Here is a 21,474-nt window from a genome sequence, read left to right on the forward strand (position 1 = left end):
AGACTCAGCCTTTGCTCGCGGGCCTTGGATCTTTCGACCGCGCAAGCCAATTCGGGAGTCCTTGGGTACGGATGATGTAGGTCCGGCCTTAAGGCATGCTACGGTAATTTCGTGAAGTAGCACGTCGGGTTTCGAACGCTTCGGGGGCTCAGATGCCTGCGGTGACGCGACGCTCGCGTATGGAGTCGACCCTTTTACTTGGACATCCTTGCAACAAGGGCTTGGAGCGAAGACTCACCTGAATTGCCACTGCCTACAGAAGCCTTCAGCACCTACTCTCCGCGCGAATTTACGGGTACCAATGATGAGGCTTGAGGATGAAAATCGCGTCGATTATACAACACTGATCTTCATGACAGTCTCAGTAGCTTTGTAGAGCCTATTGAAGAGTCGCAGGGAGGCTGACTTGGAGGTACGGAGACTAGGACATGGAGGTTCGGTCAAAGAGTGTTCGTGGCGGCGCCACCCTACTCAGCCAGTTATGGGACTATATGTAACAATTAAACATGATAAGTATGTCCTTATGTGGACCCCTATAATAGGGTCTAGTCACGTGGACCCCTAGAGCACAGCCTCAATGTCCGCAACTTCGACGTTCACAAGTACGGCCACAAGCATCTGGTGAAGGCGAGGCGCGAGCAGCGGAACAAGTCGCAACTGGAAGTCGGGCTTCGGTGGCGCAATCAGTATCTGTGGAACTTCAAGGCGTAACATCGATACATATATGGTAAGTGCCCATTGCCAGGCCAACGTCTCTTAGATCCTCAGTATACAGGTACACTGTCTGATAGCGCGAATCTTGATAGCGAACTGCGTGGTGGCGATGAGACATGCCCTTGATGGCGCCTACCCGGATTGAGCACACATTACAAGAAGCCGAGGCGAGCGCATCTCACTGGAAACCATGTCTTCGTACAACTTATACCACCCGAATTTACGCAGACAACATATTCCAAGGCCGCCAAGAGCGAACTACACGGTGACTTTGATCGCGCGTTCCGACTCTATGTGAAGGCTGCCGAAGACTTCCTGCATCTAGGCCAGATATGCCATGATGCACGACAACGTGCCAGTTCCAAAGACCAAGCAGCAAAAGCATTGGAACGCGCAGAGAAGATTAAACAGGCACGGCCGGAACTCAGGCCGCTCGCAAGACATCATTTCGCCGAGCGTGTGTCCCTACTTCTGTGTCTTCATCGTGGGTACTGACCACCTGGTGCAATCGCAGAAGAACAATTGTATGTGCTCAGGAAGTCGGCCCTTGTAAATGGTGTCCGCTACCCTCTGTGGGACGAAGACGCAAATGGGCTGCGTGATATCAGGTAGATCTTCTAGTCAACGTCACTAAGGTCGTACGTGAATCCGGCGGCATTTCGCCTCCAGGCATCCCGCCCTCTCTCTGGACCAACAGCGCAATCATGCAGTATGGAGGAAGGCCGAGAATAGCTCCGTGAATCTGGCGAGCTCACCGCTTGAACCACAAGACATCGTTCAACACATTGTAACAGACTGTTCCGTGTGCGGCTCCATAGCCGTGTGCATATGTCATAATCGGCGCTTTCAAACTGAGGTACATACCGACTCCGTGGTCTTGGCGCGAAGCTTCTGACTTCCCCTGGCGTCTGCAGCTCGGGTGGTCAAGCTTTTTTTCGACGGAAAGCAGCCAGTCAGCTCAAGAGCCAAACACGGGGATCTACCATGTTCGCTTGCTATTCAATGGAGCATACCGACGCGTAGGTTCCCGCTGCATGGTTTACGGGACTTGCACTCACACCTTAACAATTAGATATGTAAGAAGATCCCTCGGAGTTAGTGCTGCGTACCTGACCAAGATCTTGTCCAGCCATCGACGACAAGCTTCCGACATATCCCGACGGTACCTTCATGTGTCTGACCACGGGCGACAAACGACAAATTTGGCCATCGCTCTTGGAGAAGGCGGTGCGTGCATCAGGCAAACTAAGTCAGAACCGATAATTGATAGAGACGCAGTATATGAAACTCATGGGAGGCTATGACTTCCCTGGCTCGTAAGTCATCCTGGTCATCCTCGGATAACGTCACTTGTATGAACTCAATCATCAGCGACTCGTGCATAGATCTACAGTAAGACCTCACAAGAACATTGAATTCCCACTCGACATTAACGGCGTCTTGGCAGCGCTCTCGCGGGATGGATACCCGAGCATGTGAATCTCAAATCGTAAGCAGGCGTCTCACGCGGATGCTCCATTGACGGACAAGTACTTCATTGTAGCTCGAACTCTCAACGTGAGCGCTTGTGGGCACGCATGGCGCAGGGTTCCTACAACGGTATGTTGCCGCATTTGTAACGTGCCTTCAAAAGTCACTGATAACGTCAGCTCAGGGTCTTGCATGCTCACACTGGGCACCGGTGAAAAGGCGGATAGTCTACCTTTAGACGATATTAATCTGCTTCCTGCCCATTGCTATGCCGTGATTGGTAATGATTATGGCCCACAGCTGCTATCGACGCTTACTCCATCCCAGATGTTTCATCAAGCCCTGAAAACCGAGAATTGACTATACTGGATTCATGGTGTCACGCGGAGCCTGGCCCTACCAACGACGATACCATCGAGCACAAACGTCCACGTCAGTGTGTAACGAACGCTTCAGCGGGTTTTCATTCATCCTTCTATCTCTCTGCAGATACTTTCAAGCTTTCCTGGGACATAGCTCGCAATGTCTTCGACGGCGTTTATCTTAGTTGGGATCCAGGGATTTTTGAATACCAGATAACGTTCCACGGAACATGGACAGCCGGTTCTCTATCGTTGAAGGAAGAGGATACACACTGTACGTGGACCTATGACTCTACAAAAGTCAAGACAGCTGATTTACCCTCGTCCAGCATGTCATTTCCGGTTGCAATTGCGGACAGGAATCAGTAAGGGCCAGCGAGGTGACGAAGACATCTGGGTGCAGTTGACGCGGCATGTCACGGATACGAGACGCACTTCCGAGTACATATCACTACTTGTGAACGGCGATGAAGACACAAAGAGATCACCCACGGACATCAACCCTCTGACGCTGAAGGTGAGTTCGACCGTTGCATACCAATGACACCGATGTGACATTATACTAATACTAGGGTGAATATACCAATGATATCCATACCCTAGTACGATGATCCTCCTGAGCTCTTTGACCTGGTTCTCATGATAGAACAAGGTGCGATACACAGCGTCGCGCGCTGATCAGGTGCTGCATCTGGTTGCGGCTTACGAAGGACGACTAAGCGACGTCGGCTTCACTGTCACTGTGTATTCTAACACGAACATATCCTGGATAGAAGAGATACCCAAAGCCCTGTACTCGAAGGAGGTCAGCCTACTTCTTGCTTTGATTTCTTGCCTACTCATGCAACAATTCAGTTGGATGGGGCGTTCAGCTCCAAAACCGCAGGCGGCCATCATGGCAACCCAACATTCATGGACAATCCACAATATCACCTACGAATACACCCTCGCGAGTCATCCCATAAGAGTGTTTCGGCTGCGAATAGCAAGGCCTGTACGTCGATCGCACTGCGAAGCCCCCGACATATCCCAGTCAACATCTCGCTCGTGTGGTCCAAGGGAGAACGCATCACAGAGTGAGTACCATCGTCCGATATTATTTCAGCCGTGTTCTGAAGATTACATAGAATGGGTCATAATGAGTTGGCCGCGAATTCGGGTCCATACGGCTTCGGATACGCACATGTGACACGCGACCTGCCTGGTACATCCCAATATTCTGCGTTTCGCTTGACTCTTAACTGATCCTTGCCAGTGGGCGACTACACTCTCATTGCGTCTACATTTGAGCCGCAACAGTTTGGATCGTTCAGGCTGCGCGTGGAGAGTCAGCTGCGGTTCGAGCTTACGCCATTACCTCAAGAAGGAGCTGGCATGTTCGACAAAGTCGTCCGCGGGGCATGGTGAGTGGCAGTGATAGTACCACGTTCACATCGGTTGCTCATCAATCTACAGGACTGCTGAGACTGCAGGCGGGGGTCCAAGCTCGAGTCGGTATACAACCAATCCACGCTACGAGGTACAAGTCGATACGGCTACCCAACTGAAGTAGGTCTTCCTACAGTCCTTCGTACAGATTCCGCTCACTCCCCTATCCAGAGTGCGACTGCAGCTCCTCGAGACCGTCCCGCCCGCATCTGTCAACGTCTCCCTCTTCAGACACAAGTCGCCTCGTCACTCGTCGTTGGAAACAACGTCGGGTCCGTACTCGGACGGCGTCGCCGGTGTAGCGACTCCGCAGGTCACGCTGCAGCCGGGCATATACCACGTCGTGCCCTCGACGTACAACCCCGGGCTGCTGCGCGCGTTCAAGCTGATATTCTACAGCAGCACCGCGGTCAAGATATCTCCTGTCCCGCACGCGTGAGGTAGCGCACCTTGGTTGAGGTCATTCCACACCTCGTTGGCGCCGGAAAGACGGCGAGGTAAGGATGTATTCATTTACGCGTTTGAGTGTAGCTCGAGATGGGTTGGCCTCGGGCCTGCTCGATATGATCCACTGTAGCCTTGTACTGATGGACTGCTTCGTCGCCGTGTGTCCTAGTCAGGAATTGTATTTAACTCTGATGTAACAAGAAATATGCGACAGACTCACTTAATGTATCCTGTTCCTCGTGTGTGGTCGCAGACGCGCCTTTGTCGTCGAAGAATAGCTGTAGCGCCGCCAGAGCGACGCCCACACTCGCATCTTTACCGCTGTCGCAGCAGACGCAGACGGACTCTCCTCTCGATAGGCGGCTCTCGATGAATGCCATGGATCGAGGGAGGATGGATTGAAGGTAGAGAATCTGGTCCTTCCTGCCATCGGCCATCTGCAGCCGCAAGACGTTGTCCGCCTCAAAGCCGCCGCCTATCAATGCCGATGATGCGCTGACAATGAGGAAGGATGTTCGGCTAGCGATACCAGGTATGGTCCCAGAGAAGTCAGTGGGTATGGCAGAGGTTGAACAGATCAGGATACGACCGCCAACTTGAATGATGGGAGTAGGTTTCATGCCCCACTCCCGATGCAGTGGTTGCGTCGCCATAATACATGGCCCCAGCAATGATTTGATCAGTTCGGGGAGCTCTGAACGGCTCGCTCGCAGTAGTTCGTCTTGATACGTCCAGAACAGCTTCGGTGTAAGCCCCTACGTTTACAGGTGAGCCGTCGTTCGTCCTCCGTCGCAGATGCTTACCATTCCCCATAGTTCGTGATCGTCGCCTGAACCTTGCACGTAGACGAAGCCATTGGTCCGTCGCTCCATGCCCTCTTGTATCTGCTTCGATGCAGACACGCATACGATGGGATAGAATCGCTGGGTTGGACCGGGATCCAGACTCGGGAAGACCGATGTCGACGGAGTAATCCAGAACGGATGCAGCGGACGGAACAAATCTGACAGGATATACGAAGAGCCCTGTAATACAGAGCAGTCAAGCTATGTTGCGTCAAATGGCAGTGCGCGCGACATTACCACTAGTGAGTCCACCCATCCATCCAATCGGGCCTCTATCTGTGACTTTTCTTGCGCACTGACGGTCCCTGAAGGACAATATAGTTCCAGATCCCAGTCGGCCTTGTGTTTGTCTGGATATTTCCTCTGGACGGCACGATTGATGACCGCACACCAAATCGGAACGGTCTTCGACAGTGCGTCCGGGATGCGCTTGCCGGATCTCGTAGAATCAACCAGTATCATTCTGTTCAGCATTGAATGGGACATAATGAGCTCCTATGCCTGCGCACCGAACCGGATATCCGGCTCACCCTCCTTGTGACACGATCATGGAAAGGAGATGTAGATTCGGCCTTCTCAAATTGAAGCTCCAGTTTCCGAAGTGTCCGTCAGTGGATTTGAAGTATGCGGGTTCTTGCCTGGCCTTTTTGAATCAGTCACGATGTATTCCGCCGGTGTCTCAAGTGAGTCGCACGTACCATCTGCGGGTCGACATACCAGAGCCCACAGCGTTGATTGGCTGATCTCGGCGTCAACCCCGTGTTCGGGAGCATTTGAGATGAAGGAACCAGGACTCACGCAGGATCGGCAGGTGCTGATATGTCAATCGTACTGTCCTCACAAACTCGATGTCCTCCGCGGTCGAGTGTAGACGATTATAGATGTCAAGGGATTCCTTTCTGAGATGGTTCAACGCCAAGCTTTGTTCCTCGTGAAGTCCGATAAGTTCCATTGTATCATCGTGGGCTGATGGACGTTCGCCCCCCGCCCTGTCGGTCATGACGACTAGCGCCTTCTGAGGTTCGATGCGACTCAATAGTCGACACACGGCGGTGTCGTTCTTCCCGCCTGTTATCAACCACAGTAAGCATCTGGCATACTGAGTGCTTGATGATGCCTTACAGATCAGTCCCGATGTCTTCCTGGACGCTGTATATAGTGGATGTTGCGAACAAAATGCTTCAGGCGTGAGGTCTGGGATCGTTAGTTACTTCAAGTCGTATGCCTTCGTGATATGCGGCTGCGTTGGGTATGAGATATCATTGAGATTGCTATAATTGAGTATGATTCGAATTGAACTCCGCACCTAATATTAATAAAACGTGTATGAGACAGCTCACAGAGGAAAGATGTTTAGCGGTGAGATATGTTCGGCAAGGCGGAGTTCAGTAGACACGCCCTCAGATCGACGCCACAGCGCTCGCAGATCTCGATCTATTTCTTTATATCGGGCCAGGATCTCGGCCATGTTCACTGCTCAGGTGACCGAGAGATCACAGCCCGATACTGAGCCTCAGTCGCGATCGCGCCGCGCCGGAACTTTACATACTACGAGAACTTTGATTTTGACTAGCCTCCGACATAAGTGACGACTCCTCGGAACTACTCATATGGTTCACTAGTCCGGATGACACAGACACAGTTAGCGTAGTTATGGAGAACTTGGTCAGTCCCTGTCACGGTTGTCCTCTACTTTCGTGAGTCGACGAGACCATGCCAAGCTACTCGTAGACCGCACCAATGGGGTCGCTCTGGAAGATGATAATCCCTGGGATAGTCTGGGATAGTAATCTCGTGTCATACTCCATTTCATTAATTGACAGTCAGTCAATACTCCGAAAGGGGATAGTGTCCCCTTGAGCTATGTACGTACGATATTCGCGAATCAATATTGTTAGACAAGCCAAGTTCGATCAATACAGCACGTATATCGCGGTGGCCGCCCCCGCTAATGCAGACTACTGGTAAGTGACTCCCTAGCTTAGCTCGATACGTTCTCCGCTAATTGACTATACTCGACCGGGTTTGTGAGCCATCCCTGAGGGGATCTCGTTTCTCGTACAGCACATGTTCGTATCGCTTGAAGACACTCCCGATGAGAATTGCGGGCCGATAATCTTAGGTCGGGTATCAAATCCAGGAACATGTGCCGTTGACAACTTGTCAGCCTTCCCCTGGCCAGGCCACCCGAATCTAGACTTCTCATCCATCCCACGGATGCCACCAAGTTCTAAACTGTAAAACCACCACGCGAGGTAGACGCGAGGCGCGTGTCACCTTCATGTCAGAACACCTCGTCCGAGGGGAATGGACTATCACACGAATGACGCGAGTGCTATGACCTAGCCTCGCACGCGCGACGATCTATATAGGCGGCCCGGATCTGGAGATGCGAAACCCCGCGCACGATCTCAGGTAACCAGTGCCTCGGAAGCGAGCCCTCGCTACTCGACTCTCGATCACCATGTCCCCCGCCCCCGAGCCTTTCGATGTACCCGTCTTGATAGTTGGTGTTTGACTTGCTTGCCCGCTGGGAAGAATACTAATTTTTCTTAGGTCGGAGCGGGCCCGGTGGGGCTTGTGCTCGCTCTCACCTTAATAAAGAATGGCATCAAAGTACGCATCGTCGAGAAGGAAGCAGGGACTCACAAGGGACAACGCGGGACTGGTATCATGGTGAGCTTCTTTTGCCGTAAGCTTCCGACTGTACGATTGAGTTATTCGAAAGCCTCGCTCGCTCGAGCTCTACCAGTACCTGGGTCTCCTCCCGGAAATCCTAAAGCGTGGGCGCCCATTGCTTCCCTCGCTGGTCTACAAGCTGCCAGGAGGAACCGATATTATGAAGGAATTTTATCTGGCAGAACCCAAGGAAACGACGCCGTCGACTCCGATTGTACGTACCGTTACCAGTATCGACCCACAACGCTGACCATCCGTCTACTGTAGATAAATATTCGTTCTCTCGGACAAGACAGGCTCGAGAAACTGCTGCATGAACGTCTGGAGAAGCTTGGGTGCCGCGTTGAGTTCAAGACGACGATGACCAGCTTCTCTCAGTTCGATGATCACGTCGAAGTGCAACTCGTCAAGAGTGGAATCGACCAGGATGTCACTGAGACCGTTCAGTGCAAGTGGATGGTAGGTGCCGACGGCGCGAAAGGTATGTTACCCTGTACCTATTCCAATACCCTCGGTCCCATCACACTGCTCCGAGTAGGCATCATACGCAAGCAGCTAGGCCTCGAGTTCAGTGGCGAGACGCGCGGCGTCGAGGAACGATTTGTTTCCGGCGACCTTGAGGTCAAAAATTTATCCGATGAGGTGAGGATTTCGACGCCTTCGTTTTCCGTTGGCTCACGTTCTGCTAGCATTGGCACGTCTGGGGGGACCCATCGACCATCTTGTACGTCGCCTTCATGCATTGTCAACGGACACCACCTCATCTGCCGACCTGACAGGGTATCACTGCGGGGCACGGAAACGCCTGGTATCTTTCATTTGATCATGGGCGGGCAAATTGAATTCGACAAGGTCGTCTCGGACCGCGAGGAGCTGGCAAAGGCCGTCAAGGCTGGTACGCATCGAGATGACCTCGAGATCGGTGAACCTACATGGCTGTATGAAACGACGTAGGATCCCTTGATTACTCGCTTGAACAGTATTGACGAGGACGCAGGCCAAACATCCGGATGACCGAGAAGTTCAGTCAAGGGAGGGTGTTCCTGGCAGGAGGTGCGCACATCGCTACGTACGAGACTTTGACTGAAACGGCGGGCATGCCCAGATGCTTGCCATGTCCACCCGTTCTTTGGCGCGCAGGTGAGGCTTTGCTCCAACGATTGCATCGACAGTACTTACCTTTATGCACCGGTACAGGGCTCCAACTCCGGTGTGCAAGACGCAGTACGTCCTTTCATGCCGTGCACGATTGACGAACGTGCCCCTCACACCGTTCGCCCCACGCAGTTCAACCTCGCTTGGAAGCTCGTGCTCGTTGAGAAAGGGCTCGCCGCGCCGACACTCCTCGCCAGCTACACCGCCGAGCGCGTGCCCGTCATCGCGGAGGTGCTCAGGCGCACCACAAACATTCATGACAAGACTCAAGTGATGGGAAATGACGGGAGGGGGCTCGATGCCTGGGACCGCGGCGGCTCGCTCAAGATGCTCGGCATCAACTACCGCTGGAGCAGCATCGTGCTTGACGAGCGCAATCCCTATATGGCCGAGGCACCGCAGGACCCGTATGGCGTCGAGGCGGGCGATATGGTGCGCGCGGGCGACAGGGCTCCGGATGCACCTGGGTTGGTCCCGATAGAGGGAGGGGAGACGTCGTTGTTCAAGATTTTTGGACCTACCTGCCATACCGTGCTGCTCTTCGCAGGGAACGACTCCGCGGAGGAGGTTAGGCGGGTGCTGACGAAACTCAAAGGGTACCCTGAAGACGCTGTGCGCTCGGTCGTCATATACCCGCGTGGCGCACTCCCGGAAGTCATAGACGACGCTGACTTGGTTGTCTTCGACTCCGAGCAGCACGCCTATGTTGGCTACTGCTGCTCGGATGATGACCTCACCATAGCGATTGTGAGGCCGGATGGTATCGTCGGGGGCATTGTCTTCGGCGCGCCAGGTCTGAGGAGATACTTCAGGGCCGTCTTCTCCACACTCAGTGTTTGATACCTCCGGACACAGTAGACTTAGTCGGAACTTTATAGGAGCAGTAGTAGGGCTGTGGGACATTTAGGATATATTATGAGTGTTGTTTGTAATGGCTTACTAGATGCTTATTGACTTTGTTGTGTCTAACGTGCCCACTTCTCGACGAATGCTGTGAGCTTCCTTTTATCTCGGTCACCCAACTGTGAGTCCTGTAACAAGATAAGACACGGGATTTCAGACAAACGTGAGAGGACCGGATAACTACTTTCTGTAACCGCTGCAACATGGCGTCAAGGCGAATAGCTGTCTCCTTGATTGATGCGACGACAGCCCGTGCATCAGTAGGCAGCCCGAATGGCGGAGAAGTATTGACTGGGGCATTCTCGTACACAACAGCCAGCAAGTCTGCGTGAGTGCTTGATCTACCAGGGCGGCGTCAGGTTGAAATAGAGTCAATGAAGCAAGACGTCCACGCACAGCTCAGCTAGCTTCGGCGCGAGCGTCGAGGTCCACCTCGTCTGTCCCTCATCGGCAGCTTGTGCGCGTTCACGAACTGCCTTCAACTCCATTGTAACATCTTCCCGCTCCAGCAGCACCAAAGGCCGAGCATCAGGCGGCCTAGAGCCTGCAAATCGGCCGCAAAGTGACACTCTCAGAAGCTGCAAAAATAGAATGGTAGGCCAGACTTACCTTGTGTGCGTTTCAGCAGCTCAGTCAGCTCCTCTTCAAGCAGCGCGTGCGCGTGCTTCTCTCGTGCGTCCGCGGCCTCGGCACTAGCGCTGGCCCGGGCCATATGCTGCTTGACAGCAGCAACGTCATCTGCGACCTCTTCGAGCTCCTCGATTAGCACGCTCACGAGCGCCTCAGCCTCAAGATTGTACTCGCTGCGTGCCGCCAGCGCGCGATGCAGTACCCCAAGTGGGGGAAGAAGGTCTTCCGTGAAGCGCTTTATCGCCTTGACATGGGATGGTGCGGTTGAACGAGTGCAATTGGGATACAAGAAAATGGGATCTCACCTCATCGACGATCTTCTCGCGTGCCTCCAGAATTGCTGCTTGGTCTAGGGACCATGCACGGGCCACTTCCTCCACGATGTCGACGCAATCGTCGTCGACCTTGAGTTCGGATCGTTCCCCCACCACGAGATCGTTGAGCAAACGTTGCTTGTTCTCTGTATCAGAGACCGACTCCAGCAAATGTGATATTCTATCCAGTTCCGCGCAGTAGGCATCTGTCGACATGGATCTGGAATCCGGATAGGCGTTGACGTGGTTTTGTCTGCCACGCGAATTTTCAAGAGACGCTTGCAGCCTGGCCACCTCCTGCTTCACCTCTGTAGGCGTCGGTAACGATGCAGCAGCCTCGTCGACGGCCGCCAACCGCGATGCCGCAGCCGAAGCAACACTTCCATGCAGACTTGATATATCCACGAGGGAATCTCGAACCGGTGAGGTCCTCGACTGTTCCGCACTGCCATCAGCTGTCACGTCCCAGCCTCAGTACTCTGCGCAGATCGATCTAATCGTGAACTCACCTGGGCCGTCTTCCTTGGTCAATTCTAGCAACCTCTCAGCAGTGCGAGCTGATCTAGACACTACGGTGTCGGCCTGTAACGTAAACATACCGTCAGTTACCTACTACTCGAACTTTGGGAAGCTTACATTGATACATAGTTCATTGAGCCTGGCATCCTGCTGTTGTATCTCTTTGCCGACCGTTTCTACCTCGATCTGTAAGGCTTTGATTGCTTGGGTAAGATCCTTAGCTGCGACCCTGCGCAAACATCAACCGTAGCCCAGATGCAGACCAAGGTTATGGACGAACTTCGAGCTCTTCAGCCTATGTTTCAGCAGTCGCGTCTCATCTTCGAGTAGTTCCGACTCTTTCTCCATCAGGGAGGAACGCGTACTGGCAGTCTGTTCAACCCACAGTTACAACATCACGTCATAGGAAATTACCTGAGAATACTCGGACTGATATATCCCGCAGCATTATTGCTTCTGACGCGAGTAGATTGTTCGGATGTAGTTGCTGAAAATAGCCTGAAAATGGCATCAGCTCTGCTGCAGATACTGGTGCTCATGGAGTTGGTCAACTTACTCGCGTAGTTCTCGCTCATGCAAAGCTATCGGATCCAACGACGCTCGGTACTCGACCACGTCATCGCCGCCGCCTTCAATGTGGGTCGCTATTGCATGGTGCCTCACTTGCGACGCTAACCATTCGAGAAGTGCTTTGCCTTGAGGTACAGAGCTCGCCCAAGCCACTTCCTCTGCGGCATACACAGGACCACCGAGAGAGCTGATAAACTTGACGATTGTATGGGCGCCATTGGTGTCTTCTGTCATTTGTAGCGGAATGACTTATCAGGCCCAGTTTGCAGTTGTTGCCGAGTTCGAACTCATGGGAGAACGCGACCGTGACGGACCGTCAGTAAACGCGGTCAGTCACAGATAACGTGCCGTGAGTCACACTTCTCACCAAAGCACTTCGTGAGGTTCTCTCTTCGTATATGACTATGTTTCTGAGGTATGCAATGCTGAGGTGACTGAAGAATCGCAAAAATATGAAATCTATGCTTGGTACACAGCCCATTCAAGTCTCAAAGTCATTCGGTTTCGAACAAACATTGACCAACAGTATCGGTGGCGTACAACCGGCGCGCAAGCGCTCAGCGCGCTCAGCCCTTCGTGCTGCTTTAAGTTTGTGGTTCTTTGACACCAACATTCAATATTCAACCACCGAACATCCCTGGGGTCATTCAATGGTGCCTTAGCCCCTCAACTGGAAGGGTCCTATCCGTATGGATTAGTGCCATAGTGGTACAGGGTCGCCCGCCAGTGTAATGCACTAAGCTATCGCTCATCCATCCAAGTTCCGGCCTTGCCAACCTATGCCTTCTATGTATAGCTCCCTGTAAGTACGCAATGCATCGAGTGTCTTCGATGTCGTCAGCGTCGGTGCAATTTAGCGGGGGCAGCGCGAGTAACTGACGTATCGTCCATTCCCAACGATAACACCGAAGCGCGAGAGAATGTATTGCTTGTTATCCGAACTTACTGATAGTGTTCCATAGATTTCTCAAGACTACACGAGTTGGTTATCGGCGAGCTAATTGTGAGAGTCGCGCTGCCGCCGCTGCGAGCCGAAGCGTCGTCGATGCGGCAGCGATGTGTTCCAATCACACGGAAGGCGGCGGTGTTTTGCAGACTACCAGTTCCATATTGCGCTTCCATGCCAAAGCTGGATGCTATGAACTGGATGGATTCAAGGTGAAGTGCCGTAGAACGTGCCGTACTCACCGAACGCATACTGAGGACACTATTTATGTTCTGCAGCCGCCGGCGAGCCGCATGTCAGAAAAGACAATGCACATTACGTGGTCACATGATCACAGCCGGTGCGCGTCGCTAGCGGCGGCGATGGCGCGACGGGGGATGCAACGTGTGTACCTTCGGCGCGATACGCTTGCTCAATCTTCACCTTTCTCAGTCTATCTCGTCCGCGATGGTTCTTCGCCGCGCGCACATCTGAAGCCATCACCGTGCCCAGTCGCACGTTCCACGTTATCGGAGACCGGCTATCCCGAGCTCAGTTCCGAAGCATGGCGGGCCTTTATGAAGGCGGTGGCATGAGTGACCCTTCCCCAGAGTGACTCTCTGGTCCTCCACCACCCCTGGGATCTGTGTCTGCAATGGCCGCTGCAGCCCGCCTCCTTGCCGCCCTGGCATGGCTCTTCCTGTCCGCTGCTAGCCCCGTGCATGGCCTCCCAGCTATCCTGCCGGATTTGCATGTCCTTTCACCCCGCGCAGACCTGCAAGTCAACGTCTCGAGCAACGGGACAGTCACTGTCTACAAGGGCAATGTGACCATCGCACAAGGATCTGCGACAGACGGTGGAGGATCCGGCTTTGATACCCCCGCCGTGCTATGGATCGTCTATTGCTTCCTGCTCGGTGTTCCCCTTGCCTTTGGTGGGGTGAGACTGCCGCGCATGACGACGGGCATTGGTATCGGGTTGACCATCACGGTCTGCAGTACGTGTCTATCACAGGGATATTTGACGTATAGATGTGTTCATGAGTCATGTGCAGTGTGGACCGCGTTCGTCAACACCGAGTCGGCGAAGAACATCTCGGAGCTCGTCGTCACGCTGATCCCTATACTCTTGTTTGTGCCCGGGTTCCTCTTCGGGGCATACGCTTATGGTCGTCTTGCGGGCATCATCCTCATCACTATCGCGAGTGGGTTCTCTTGGGGTGTGCGGATCTGCTTGTTTGGCACAGATCTGGCGGTAAAGGAGATCTGGGCCGCCTGGTTGATTGGCACGTCATTCGCCCTCGTCAACGTGATTTTGATCCCGCAATGGGAGCGGCTTGCAGTGGTACGTGGTATTGAACAAACTTGATGAACGATTGATTCTAAGACGTCAATGACAAGGCAATTGCCGCCCCGTCCGTGGGGACGTTCTTCCTCGCCTTGGGCGTCGATCTAATTGTGAACAAGCAATCGGGAATGAGCTTCGGCCTGCGGTATGCATTCGACCGCAACCCACGCCATTACTACGTGCGTAATGTGCTGTCATTCACTGGTTATAGCGGCTCTAACACTGGTCACAGGATATCGTGTATATGGGCTGGAAGCCGCCGACATCAACCATCATCATCTTGGCTGTGTCCCTCGGCGTCATGTAAGCCCACTTTAACCCCACGCTCGTCGTGTACTCATGCTATGCTAGTCCCATCATGACGTTTGCACAGTACCGCTTCTACCCTCGCCTTTCCTTCTGGCGGCGCCCGGGTAACGAGCACGGCGAGACAGCCTCCTTCTTCGAGGAGAAAGCAGCCGTGCAGATCAATGTGCACGACGTGTCGACACCGTCGGCGACGCCCAGCAAGGACAGCCTCCCTATCACGGACTCCAACTGGGCGTCACGTCGCCAGTCCGTCATGACCGAGTCCTACGAGAAGTAGGCCGTGATAGCATCGGCCCTGACGACGGGGGTCGGTCGTTTGCATGGAACTCCGTGTTCACGCTGTATATGATTGCGCTTTCATGAGTGTCACGATACGTTTTGTCTTCTCGGTCTTACTCTGTGTGCTAGGGACTTCTCCGCTTTGGAATACGCCCGTCACTCCCGCATCGCTTAATAGAGGTCAGGCATCCCCTGACGCGCATACCATATCATCTAGACTCTTTCGCATATGCATGTATCAGGATCACATACTGGGGATATTTAGGTACGATTTTTTGAGGCGCTTTGTCACGTAGGTAGCAGCATCTGTAAAGTTCATAGCAATACGGCTGCGATGTCATTGTCAAACGTCTAGTCAGTGCCTACTTTGCGGAAGCATCTACAAGCGCGCCGAAGACTCCGGCGAGGTACCTTCGCGTCTTCGCTCCTTCCAGGCCGTATGTTATGCCGCCAAGGAAACTATCCGGCCAAGCGATGACGACCATGAATTCGTTCGTTCCAACCCGATGCCCTCGTGTGCGTGCTGTTGGCGATCGACGACGGTCACGTCCGCGCCATCGAGGACCGGGAGTGAAGCCACGCCATGGTTGTAGATGACGACCATGAGAATGAGCTTCGAAGGGTAGCGCTGCAATCCGTCCTGGCTTGTCAGTCCCGCTGAAGATCAGAACAGTGTGATACGATGGTCTGAATGGTATGAGCAACGTCGTCTTCGCAGCATCTCCTGCGGCGTACAGCTCGACAAGGCCAGGTGCTTCAGGAGCACGCTCGTCCGCCTTTACGGATGTTCCTGAGAGACTGCGACACACCATATGGGTCAACGAGTGCCTCCTCTTTCAGCGTGCGCTAGTCGACCACGATAGAGCATCCAGCGGTAGTGACACCCAACCGTTGAAGCTCGCCGCCCCGATACCATGTCTTCTCGCTCTTGACGTGTGGGGAGGCGTTGAACAGCTTGGTAGATTACTTGAGAATCTCGGCGTTGACCGGCATGCGCTCTTCGGCGTAGGTATCGAGCAGGGAGGGGGCTAGGCTGCGACGCCCTTCACGACCAAGGAGAGCTTACAACCGAGGGTCACCGAAGAGGAATCAACTTGGTCGTTATCCCATAGAGACTGCATCCAAACTGCATCGCCTCCATTAGTGACGGTCCACAAGATGATACGGGTACGGCTCCTTGAATCAAACTGAAAATGCAGCGCATACACTACCTGCAGAGTAGTAACATGATTGTCGCGCCAAGTGAAGGCTGCCCTGGTAAAGCCAACAGGAAGTTGGAGGGGTTGGGTGTGTGCGTGCTTGGGTGTGTATCCGGTCATCTTCCAGCGATTCATGGGTTTGTTTGTTTGTTTGTTTTGTCCCTTTAGGGTCACTGAGGGCGGAGCCCTATGTAGACCTAGGTACATCCTGAGCTCGTGCGTCCTGTACCTTCCTCTTCCACTCCGTCCCTGCGCATGTTGGATTCATGGGTCATCGCCCACTGCACAGTAAGCTGCCCACGAAGCTGCAAAGGAGTGAGTTCAGCATATGCGTGAAGCACCGAATACTTCAAGAGTGCCTATCAAATGGGATCCCGCGTCCGGACCTTATGACAGGTCTGACAACTAGGTTTACGACATATCACATACTCAGCGCTCGAATAACTTAGGACGCTAGTCATTGAGTACGCACCAGTGATTATTGCGGTTGCGGTTTCGCTCCACATTGACTGGCGACGGTAACACTGACGGCCGAGCCGCAAGCAGTTGAGCTCGAGCCACGAAACTCAGTGGCAGCCTGTGCGATTACTGTACCTAGTGCCAAAAGCGACGAGCGTTCCGGGCATACTACATGCGGTTCGCAATGTACGTCTGACACAAAACAGCGCTCACCACTGTCTCCGCGACCGGAAGCTCCGCGAGGGCAACCCGAGCGCGACGAAACGAGCGCGAGTGCTGCCAGTGGTCAGGTTTCAAGTCTGACATAGCGTACTGGAGCATAAGTGTTAGTATATAGCGAGTCTTTAGCGACAGACTGACGAGGAACTGGTGCCATGCTGACCCACAGCCAGCGCCGCAGCTTCAAGTTGCCGAAACAGTTGTGTTCGCCATGCGCACATTGACTTCCAGAGGTTGTCTAAGTATCAGAAGCGTACACAGCACGAAAGCAGCAGTCAACGTACCCTCAAGCCACGACCCACGACCCACGACATCACCATCGGTAACAAAGCGTAATCACTCAAGAGTCTGATGGGCGTACGCTTCGTGTTAGGGAATCTGTCTAGAAATACAGTAATGAACAGCAAGTCGACCATGACAGTTGTATAGCGCGGGGACAATGAACACATGTACTGCTACCTACTATGCTACCTACTAATGCTACCTACGATGCTATCTACTGAATGCTATTGCTACGAATGCTACCTACTAATGCTACCTACGGATGTGTACCTACGATGTGTTACCTGAACAAACCAAATGCGGGGCGAACTGCGAATGACTACACTACGTAAAGATTCAATGCAAGAGACACGGGGATACGGGATACGAGACAGCGCGCGACAAAAGGGACAGGACAGGACGAGGACTATGCGTACAGGGTGCGACATGTTCAAGACAGAAACCCCAGCCAACGTATGCAAGCGGCGATGCGATCAGACGCCATAACGTTGAGCCAACCGCTCCTGGATTGCTGGCGGGAATGTCGCGATCTGGGCTGTCCAGCCCTGAGGATCATGCTGCTTGAACCCATTGAGGAGCTGCTGGAACATGTTGTTCAGCTCGGCAGAGGGGTGGTTCCAGCGTACAATCGCGTTGCAAAACCAGAGAAGGCTCTGCAGAACACAGTGAGTCAGATCCACCGGATGTTATGACATTCGTGACGTACCTTCGCGATACCAGCAGGGTTGTGCTGCACAAGTGTGCACAGACCACGGAATGCAGAGTCCTTCTCCTCGTTATCACGGATCTCGTAAAGGGCCTGGCACCACATCTGCGCGAATTCAGGAAGGACAGGGGCGACAATACCGGGATGCATCAGACCGATACGGCCGATTGAGACAGCAGCGTTCTCATGGAGGCTGCGCGGCGCCTTTGGATGGAGGAGGATAGGGACCAATCGCGAGATCAAGGGTTGTACGTATTGGCGGAACTCCGGATCATCTACACGGGGTGTCAGACAAAGGACATTACGACAGCCATTGAGGTACGTACCGCGACCGTAGCGCAACGCGATCTCGCCAACAGACCAAGCTGCATTGTTGCAGGCACTCACAAACTCGACCTTCGGCTCGGGGTCGAGCTGCTCGATGAGCTCGTGCATGATGGCCTGCGTGTGGGGCTTGAGCACCTGGAAGCAGTGCATCGCCATATCCCCGACGAGCGCATACGCCGACTGCCGTACCGGTGCTTGAGGGTGCTTCAGACAGACCGTCAGCAGCGTCACCAAGTTCGGCTGCGAGTGGAGGATGACCGTCTCGAGTGTCATGCCCAGGCCCTGGGTCAATCCCGACAGCAAATCCAGCGCGACGACGAGGAACGCCTTGTCGGGCTCGTCCATCTCCGGGTTTTGCTGGTACACCTGGTACGCCAAGAGCGCACTATGGACGATCTTTGTGCACCGCTCGAATACGGGCGGGGCGTACGGGGCAAAGGCGGTGCCCATGCCGATAGTCACGGAGGCCAAGCACTGGAAGGTCCACCAAGGGTCAGCTGATCACGCTCGAAACAAAGTGGCAGGTAGGCACCGACCTCAAGGAGGGGAATGAGATCTTCATCATCGTCTTTCAATCGGCCCCACCGCTTGATCAAAGGTGGCATGAGAATCTCGACATAAGTCGGGTTCGCGAGGGCAGGTCCGACCGCATCGGCTAATGTGCCAACTGCATCGTACAAGATGAGCATGTTCTTATGCTGGTACTTTTCAAACGCAACCACGAGGTTGCGCAGGACGGGCTCAAGATAAGGGGCGAGCTCGGGGCCCGCATCTTCCTCGAAGGTCGCGAACGCGCTACAGCCAGCTTCCTGAACTCGCTTGTTGTTGTCAAGCACCATACGGAGAAGCTGACAAGCCAAACGTCAGAGGTTTTTGCAAATGACGCGATGAAAGGAACACTTACACCCTCGAGCGTGGGAACGAAGAACTGGTTACGGTGCTCGTCTGAGATAGGCTGGGTACACCAACTTGCATACCGTCCCAGGGTCCAGCAAGCAATTGAACGGACGAGTGGCTGTCGACTGATCAGCATGCAATTCAAATTGTTGCGATGTCGATGTACCTTTGGATCATTGAGCATATTAATCAGGTATGGAACAAGCGTAGGCAAGTGGGGCTCAATCGCGTCGATACACCCTATAGAACGGTGAGCATATATTCAAAATAATATCAACTGAAGCGGGCTCACCCTCAGCCATTGCACCCAACGCCAAGATGCCGCTTTCTCTATGGAGCCAGTCCTCGTTCCAGAGTTTGAGCTTCAAGGACTCGAGGAGCACGTTGAGTAGATCCGCGCCGAATCTCACGGCGAGGACATCAAGAGCGGCGGCTGCGCATTTGCGCAGATTCCATTCGGTCGACATCTCCTCCGCGAATTCATCGTCGTCGAGATCATCGAAGCCTTCGTCATCCTCGTCTTCGAGCTCCTCTCCGTACGCGCCCATGCGTGGCTTGGCAGTGTCATCGCCATTGCCCTCGTGTTCGAAGCCGTGGGACTTGCCGCTGTAGTGCCTGGGCTTGATATCCGTTTCTTTGTCTGGTACGGCTGCATCCTCAGTATCCGCATCGAGCCACAGCAAGTCGTCCTCGCCATAGACCATGCAGTCCAGTAGCACCGGAGCGACCTTGCCCAGCAGCGGGTGCAGGTACGGTGCGAGGTCGGGGTCCTCGGCAAACGTGAGCCAAAACTCGCACGCCTCCAGCGCGACGTTCTCGTTCTTGTCCTTCGTCGAATACAGCATATACTCGGCCACGTTGTTCATCTCCGGCATTAGCTTCTCCGGGCGCGACGCCAGGAGGAGTACGAGCGCCTGGCAAACGTGCCGCCGAACGGACGGGTCCTCGTCCGACGCGCGCTTGAACAGGCACGCGATGAACGTGTCAATATGCGCGAAGAGCGCCTGGCAGTTGATGGGGACGAAGTACGAGAGACAGGCGATGGCATGTGAGCGCATCTTCGCGCGCGGATGCTCCGAGAGCATCAAGAATTTGGGTATCATGTACTCGAGCGGCCATGTACCGTTGATCTCGACATCGAGCTTGCGGGGGTAGTCTTCGCAGGCCTTCTCGAGAACGTTGAAGGCAGCCTGATGAGGAAGTCACATCAGATTCATGTTATGGGCTCGAATGACGGAGACAAGCAGACGGACACTGCAATCCTGCGGACAGCGGCGGGGGCCTAAGAGCTGAGGGCGACCCTTGACAGGCAGCGCAGCCGGGTCCGGCTTACACATGTTCCAGCCAAACATCAGATGAGTGATGTGCGGGTTCGCCGAGCGGAATACGGCGGCTTAGGGTCCTCACAATGAGGGGGTCCCCTGATTATATGCGTGGAGACTGGCAGGATTTAACCTGGTTGTCTGAGGAAAATAGCAATTTTGTCGGTTGGCCCTCTAGGAGGGTCGTCATCGCACTGACACCGTTCGAAAGAGCACCTGGGCTATCCATGTCCAGGTGCTCCTCAGCGCACGGGCAACCAACGACATGCCATGTCCACACAAACATCAGCCCTAACCACTCCGACATGCCCAAACGTGTCCGGAATCAATGAAGGCCCCCTCCCCATTGAAGACGCCACGGAACGATCAACACGACACTCACTTCTTGTTTGTCAAAGTCTGAATCATCCAGCGCAGCGACAAGATGCGCCAGGCACTCCGGCCAGTTCCTGGGCTCGAGCGCGCCCAAGAACGCGACAACCGCCTGGCCCGCCACATTCCGCACCATGATTGAGGTGTCGTCGAAGGCGCGTAGTACCGCCTTCTTCACGTATTCGATAACGTCGGGCGAGGAGCGCAAGATGAGTCGCGCATTGTTCTTTAGCAGATATCCAGCGATGGTTCGAATTCGGTCTTCCTCCTGGGGCATAGCCGCCAGGATGTAGCCCAGGTAGGCGATGTAGTCTGGCGCACGCGTGAAATTGTTGAGTTTCTAGTGAAGCTCCTTCATTAATGGCCGTTCGAACGCGATGTGCGGCACGAAATGAACTGACATGAGTAATATCCCTCTGGATTGCGGCGTTCTGTGTATCGGTGGAGTCGTGGATCGTTTGGAGGATTTCTTGCAATCCTGCCGGCGTAGGGGCCCAGGAAGTCATGTCTGCGGAAGAGACGCGTAGCTCACGCTATGATGGACGATGGTGGACGCGTAAAAGCAAGAAGGGTTCGGTTGAGGACAAACCGCGTGGCTGATGCTAAGATCTATAACCCCAGATAGTTCCGCTATAATATACCTTAGCCTTCTATATCAGGCTAAATAACTAAGGTACATTAACGCCGCGCGTTTTACCCCGGATCCGAAGCCTCGACAGCTGCACCTGAGAACTTTGATAGACTCCCACTCGAGAGCTGCATTTGTGCAATTCAATGACGTTTACGACCGTGTT

At 53.9% G+C, this 21,474-nt stretch overlaps 7 protein-coding genes across 7 annotated transcripts; 3 read left to right on the forward strand and 4 right to left on the reverse strand.

Annotated features, from left to right (window-relative positions):
• Window positions 1–569: 569 nt before the first annotated feature.
• On the forward strand, window positions 570–4,663 carry C8Q71DRAFT_771270 (uncharacterized protein). The gene is made up of 22 exons (XM_047924345.1): window positions 570–727; window positions 776–881; window positions 943–1,171; window positions 1,229–1,322; window positions 1,384–1,570; window positions 1,629–1,737; window positions 1,844–1,941; window positions 1,993–2,030; window positions 2,086–2,106; window positions 2,162–2,203; window positions 2,258–2,313; window positions 2,369–2,464; window positions 2,512–2,616; window positions 2,674–2,820; window positions 2,876–3,063; window positions 3,119–3,148; window positions 3,199–3,351; window positions 3,402–3,622; window positions 3,674–3,750; window positions 3,802–3,949; window positions 4,002–4,094; window positions 4,146–4,663. The coding sequence occupies exons 2-22, from the start codon at window positions 831–833 to the stop codon at window positions 4,411–4,413; spliced, it is 2,451 nt and encodes an 816-aa protein (XP_047776781.1). The 5' UTR covers window positions 570–727; window positions 776–830; the 3' UTR covers window positions 4,414–4,663.
• Window positions 4,435–6,218, reverse strand: C8Q71DRAFT_797931 (tRNA A64-2'-O-ribosylphosphate transferase; the record flags this gene model as incomplete). Its single annotated transcript, XM_047925778.1, has 7 exons — window positions 4,435–4,586; window positions 4,642–5,176; window positions 5,225–5,446; window positions 5,504–5,729; window positions 5,797–5,909; window positions 5,965–6,005; window positions 6,065–6,218. 7 exons carry the CDS (start codon window positions 6,216–6,218, stop codon window positions 4,435–4,437), a joined length of 1,443 nt encoding a protein of 480 aa, XP_047776782.1.
• Window positions 6,219–7,730: 1,512 nt separating this feature from the next.
• Window positions 7,731–9,940, forward strand: C8Q71DRAFT_859791 (monooxygenase; the record flags this gene model as incomplete). The annotated part of the gene is made up of 11 exons (XM_047927696.1): window positions 7,731–7,772; window positions 7,823–7,942; window positions 7,995–8,159; window positions 8,213–8,426; window positions 8,484–8,587; window positions 8,635–8,669; window positions 8,725–8,895; window positions 8,943–8,998; window positions 9,051–9,085; window positions 9,143–9,169; window positions 9,233–9,940. The coding sequence occupies 11 exons, from the start codon at window positions 7,731–7,733 to the stop codon at window positions 9,938–9,940; spliced, it is 1,677 nt and encodes a 558-aa protein (XP_047776783.1).
• Window positions 9,941–10,065: 125 nt separating this feature from the next.
• Window positions 10,066–12,270, reverse strand: C8Q71DRAFT_859792 (uncharacterized protein; the record flags this gene model as incomplete). Its single annotated transcript, XM_047927697.1, has 10 exons — window positions 10,066–10,131; window positions 10,188–10,344; window positions 10,400–10,547; window positions 10,613–10,877; window positions 10,939–11,402; window positions 11,457–11,529; window positions 11,584–11,695; window positions 11,747–11,830; window positions 11,881–11,964; window positions 12,023–12,270. The coding sequence occupies 10 exons, from the start codon at window positions 12,268–12,270 to the stop codon at window positions 10,066–10,068; spliced, it is 1,701 nt and encodes a 566-aa protein (XP_047776784.1).
• Window positions 12,271–13,616: 1,346 nt separating this feature from the next.
• Window positions 13,617–14,616, forward strand: C8Q71DRAFT_797933 (uncharacterized protein; the record flags this gene model as incomplete). Its single annotated transcript, XM_047925779.1, has 4 exons — window positions 13,617–13,959; window positions 14,017–14,306; window positions 14,363–14,488; window positions 14,542–14,616. 4 exons carry the CDS (start codon window positions 13,617–13,619, stop codon window positions 14,614–14,616), a joined length of 834 nt encoding a protein of 277 aa, XP_047776785.1.
• Window positions 14,617–15,259: 643 nt separating this feature from the next.
• On the reverse strand, window positions 15,260–15,709 carry C8Q71DRAFT_711662 (uncharacterized protein; the record flags this gene model as incomplete). The annotated part of the gene is made up of 1 exon (XM_047920821.1): window positions 15,260–15,709. The coding sequence occupies one exon, from the start codon at window positions 15,707–15,709 to the stop codon at window positions 15,260–15,262; it is 450 nt and encodes a 149-aa protein (XP_047776786.1).
• A 1,529-nt stretch (window positions 15,710–17,238) lies between these two features.
• C8Q71DRAFT_771296 (ARM repeat-containing protein) lies at window positions 17,239–21,277 on the reverse strand. The gene is made up of 9 exons (XM_047924346.1): window positions 21,082–21,277; window positions 20,691–21,020; window positions 19,279–20,176; window positions 19,153–19,226; window positions 18,994–19,104; window positions 18,626–18,937; window positions 18,089–18,563; window positions 17,763–18,037; window positions 17,239–17,709 (listed from the first exon to the last, which is right to left on the reverse strand). The coding sequence occupies exons 1-9, from the start codon at window positions 21,184–21,186 to the stop codon at window positions 17,530–17,532; spliced, it is 2,760 nt and encodes a 919-aa protein (XP_047776787.1). The 5' UTR covers window positions 21,187–21,277; the 3' UTR covers window positions 17,239–17,529.
• Between the last annotated feature and the right edge of the window lie 197 nt (window positions 21,278–21,474).

Source organism: Rhodofomes roseus (assembly GCF_022264815.1).
Source record: "Rhodofomes roseus strain CIRM-BRFM 1785 chromosome Unknown C8Q71scaffold_16, whole genome shotgun sequence".
Taxonomy (NCBI): Eukaryota; Fungi; Basidiomycota; class Agaricomycetes; order Polyporales; family Fomitopsidaceae; genus Rhodofomes; species Rhodofomes roseus.

Coding starts and splice junctions, on each gene's coding strand:
- C8Q71DRAFT_771270 (XM_047924345.1), top strand. CDS start 831: ATGCCCTTGATGGCGCCTACCCGGATTGAGCACACATTACAAGAAGCC. Junction 2,465..2,511: donor CCATTGCTATGCCGTGATTG/GTAATGATTATG, acceptor ACTCCATCCCAG/ATGTTTCATCAAGCCCTGAA. Junction 3,064..3,118: donor TCAACCCTCTGACGCTGAAG/GTGAGTTCGACC, acceptor TACTAATACTAG/GGTGAATATACCAATGATAT.
- C8Q71DRAFT_771296 (XM_047924346.1), bottom strand. CDS start 21,186: ATGACTTCCTGGGCCCCTACGCCGGCAGGATTGCAAGAAATCCTCCAA. Junction 19,105..19,152: donor ATATGCTCAATGATCCAAAG/GTACATCGACAT, acceptor ATCAGTCGACAG/CCACTCGTCCGTTCAATTGC. Junction 18,938..18,993: donor TCGTTCCCACGCTCGAGGGT/GTAAGTGTTCCT, acceptor TTGGCTTGTCAG/CTTCTCCGTATGGTGCTTGA.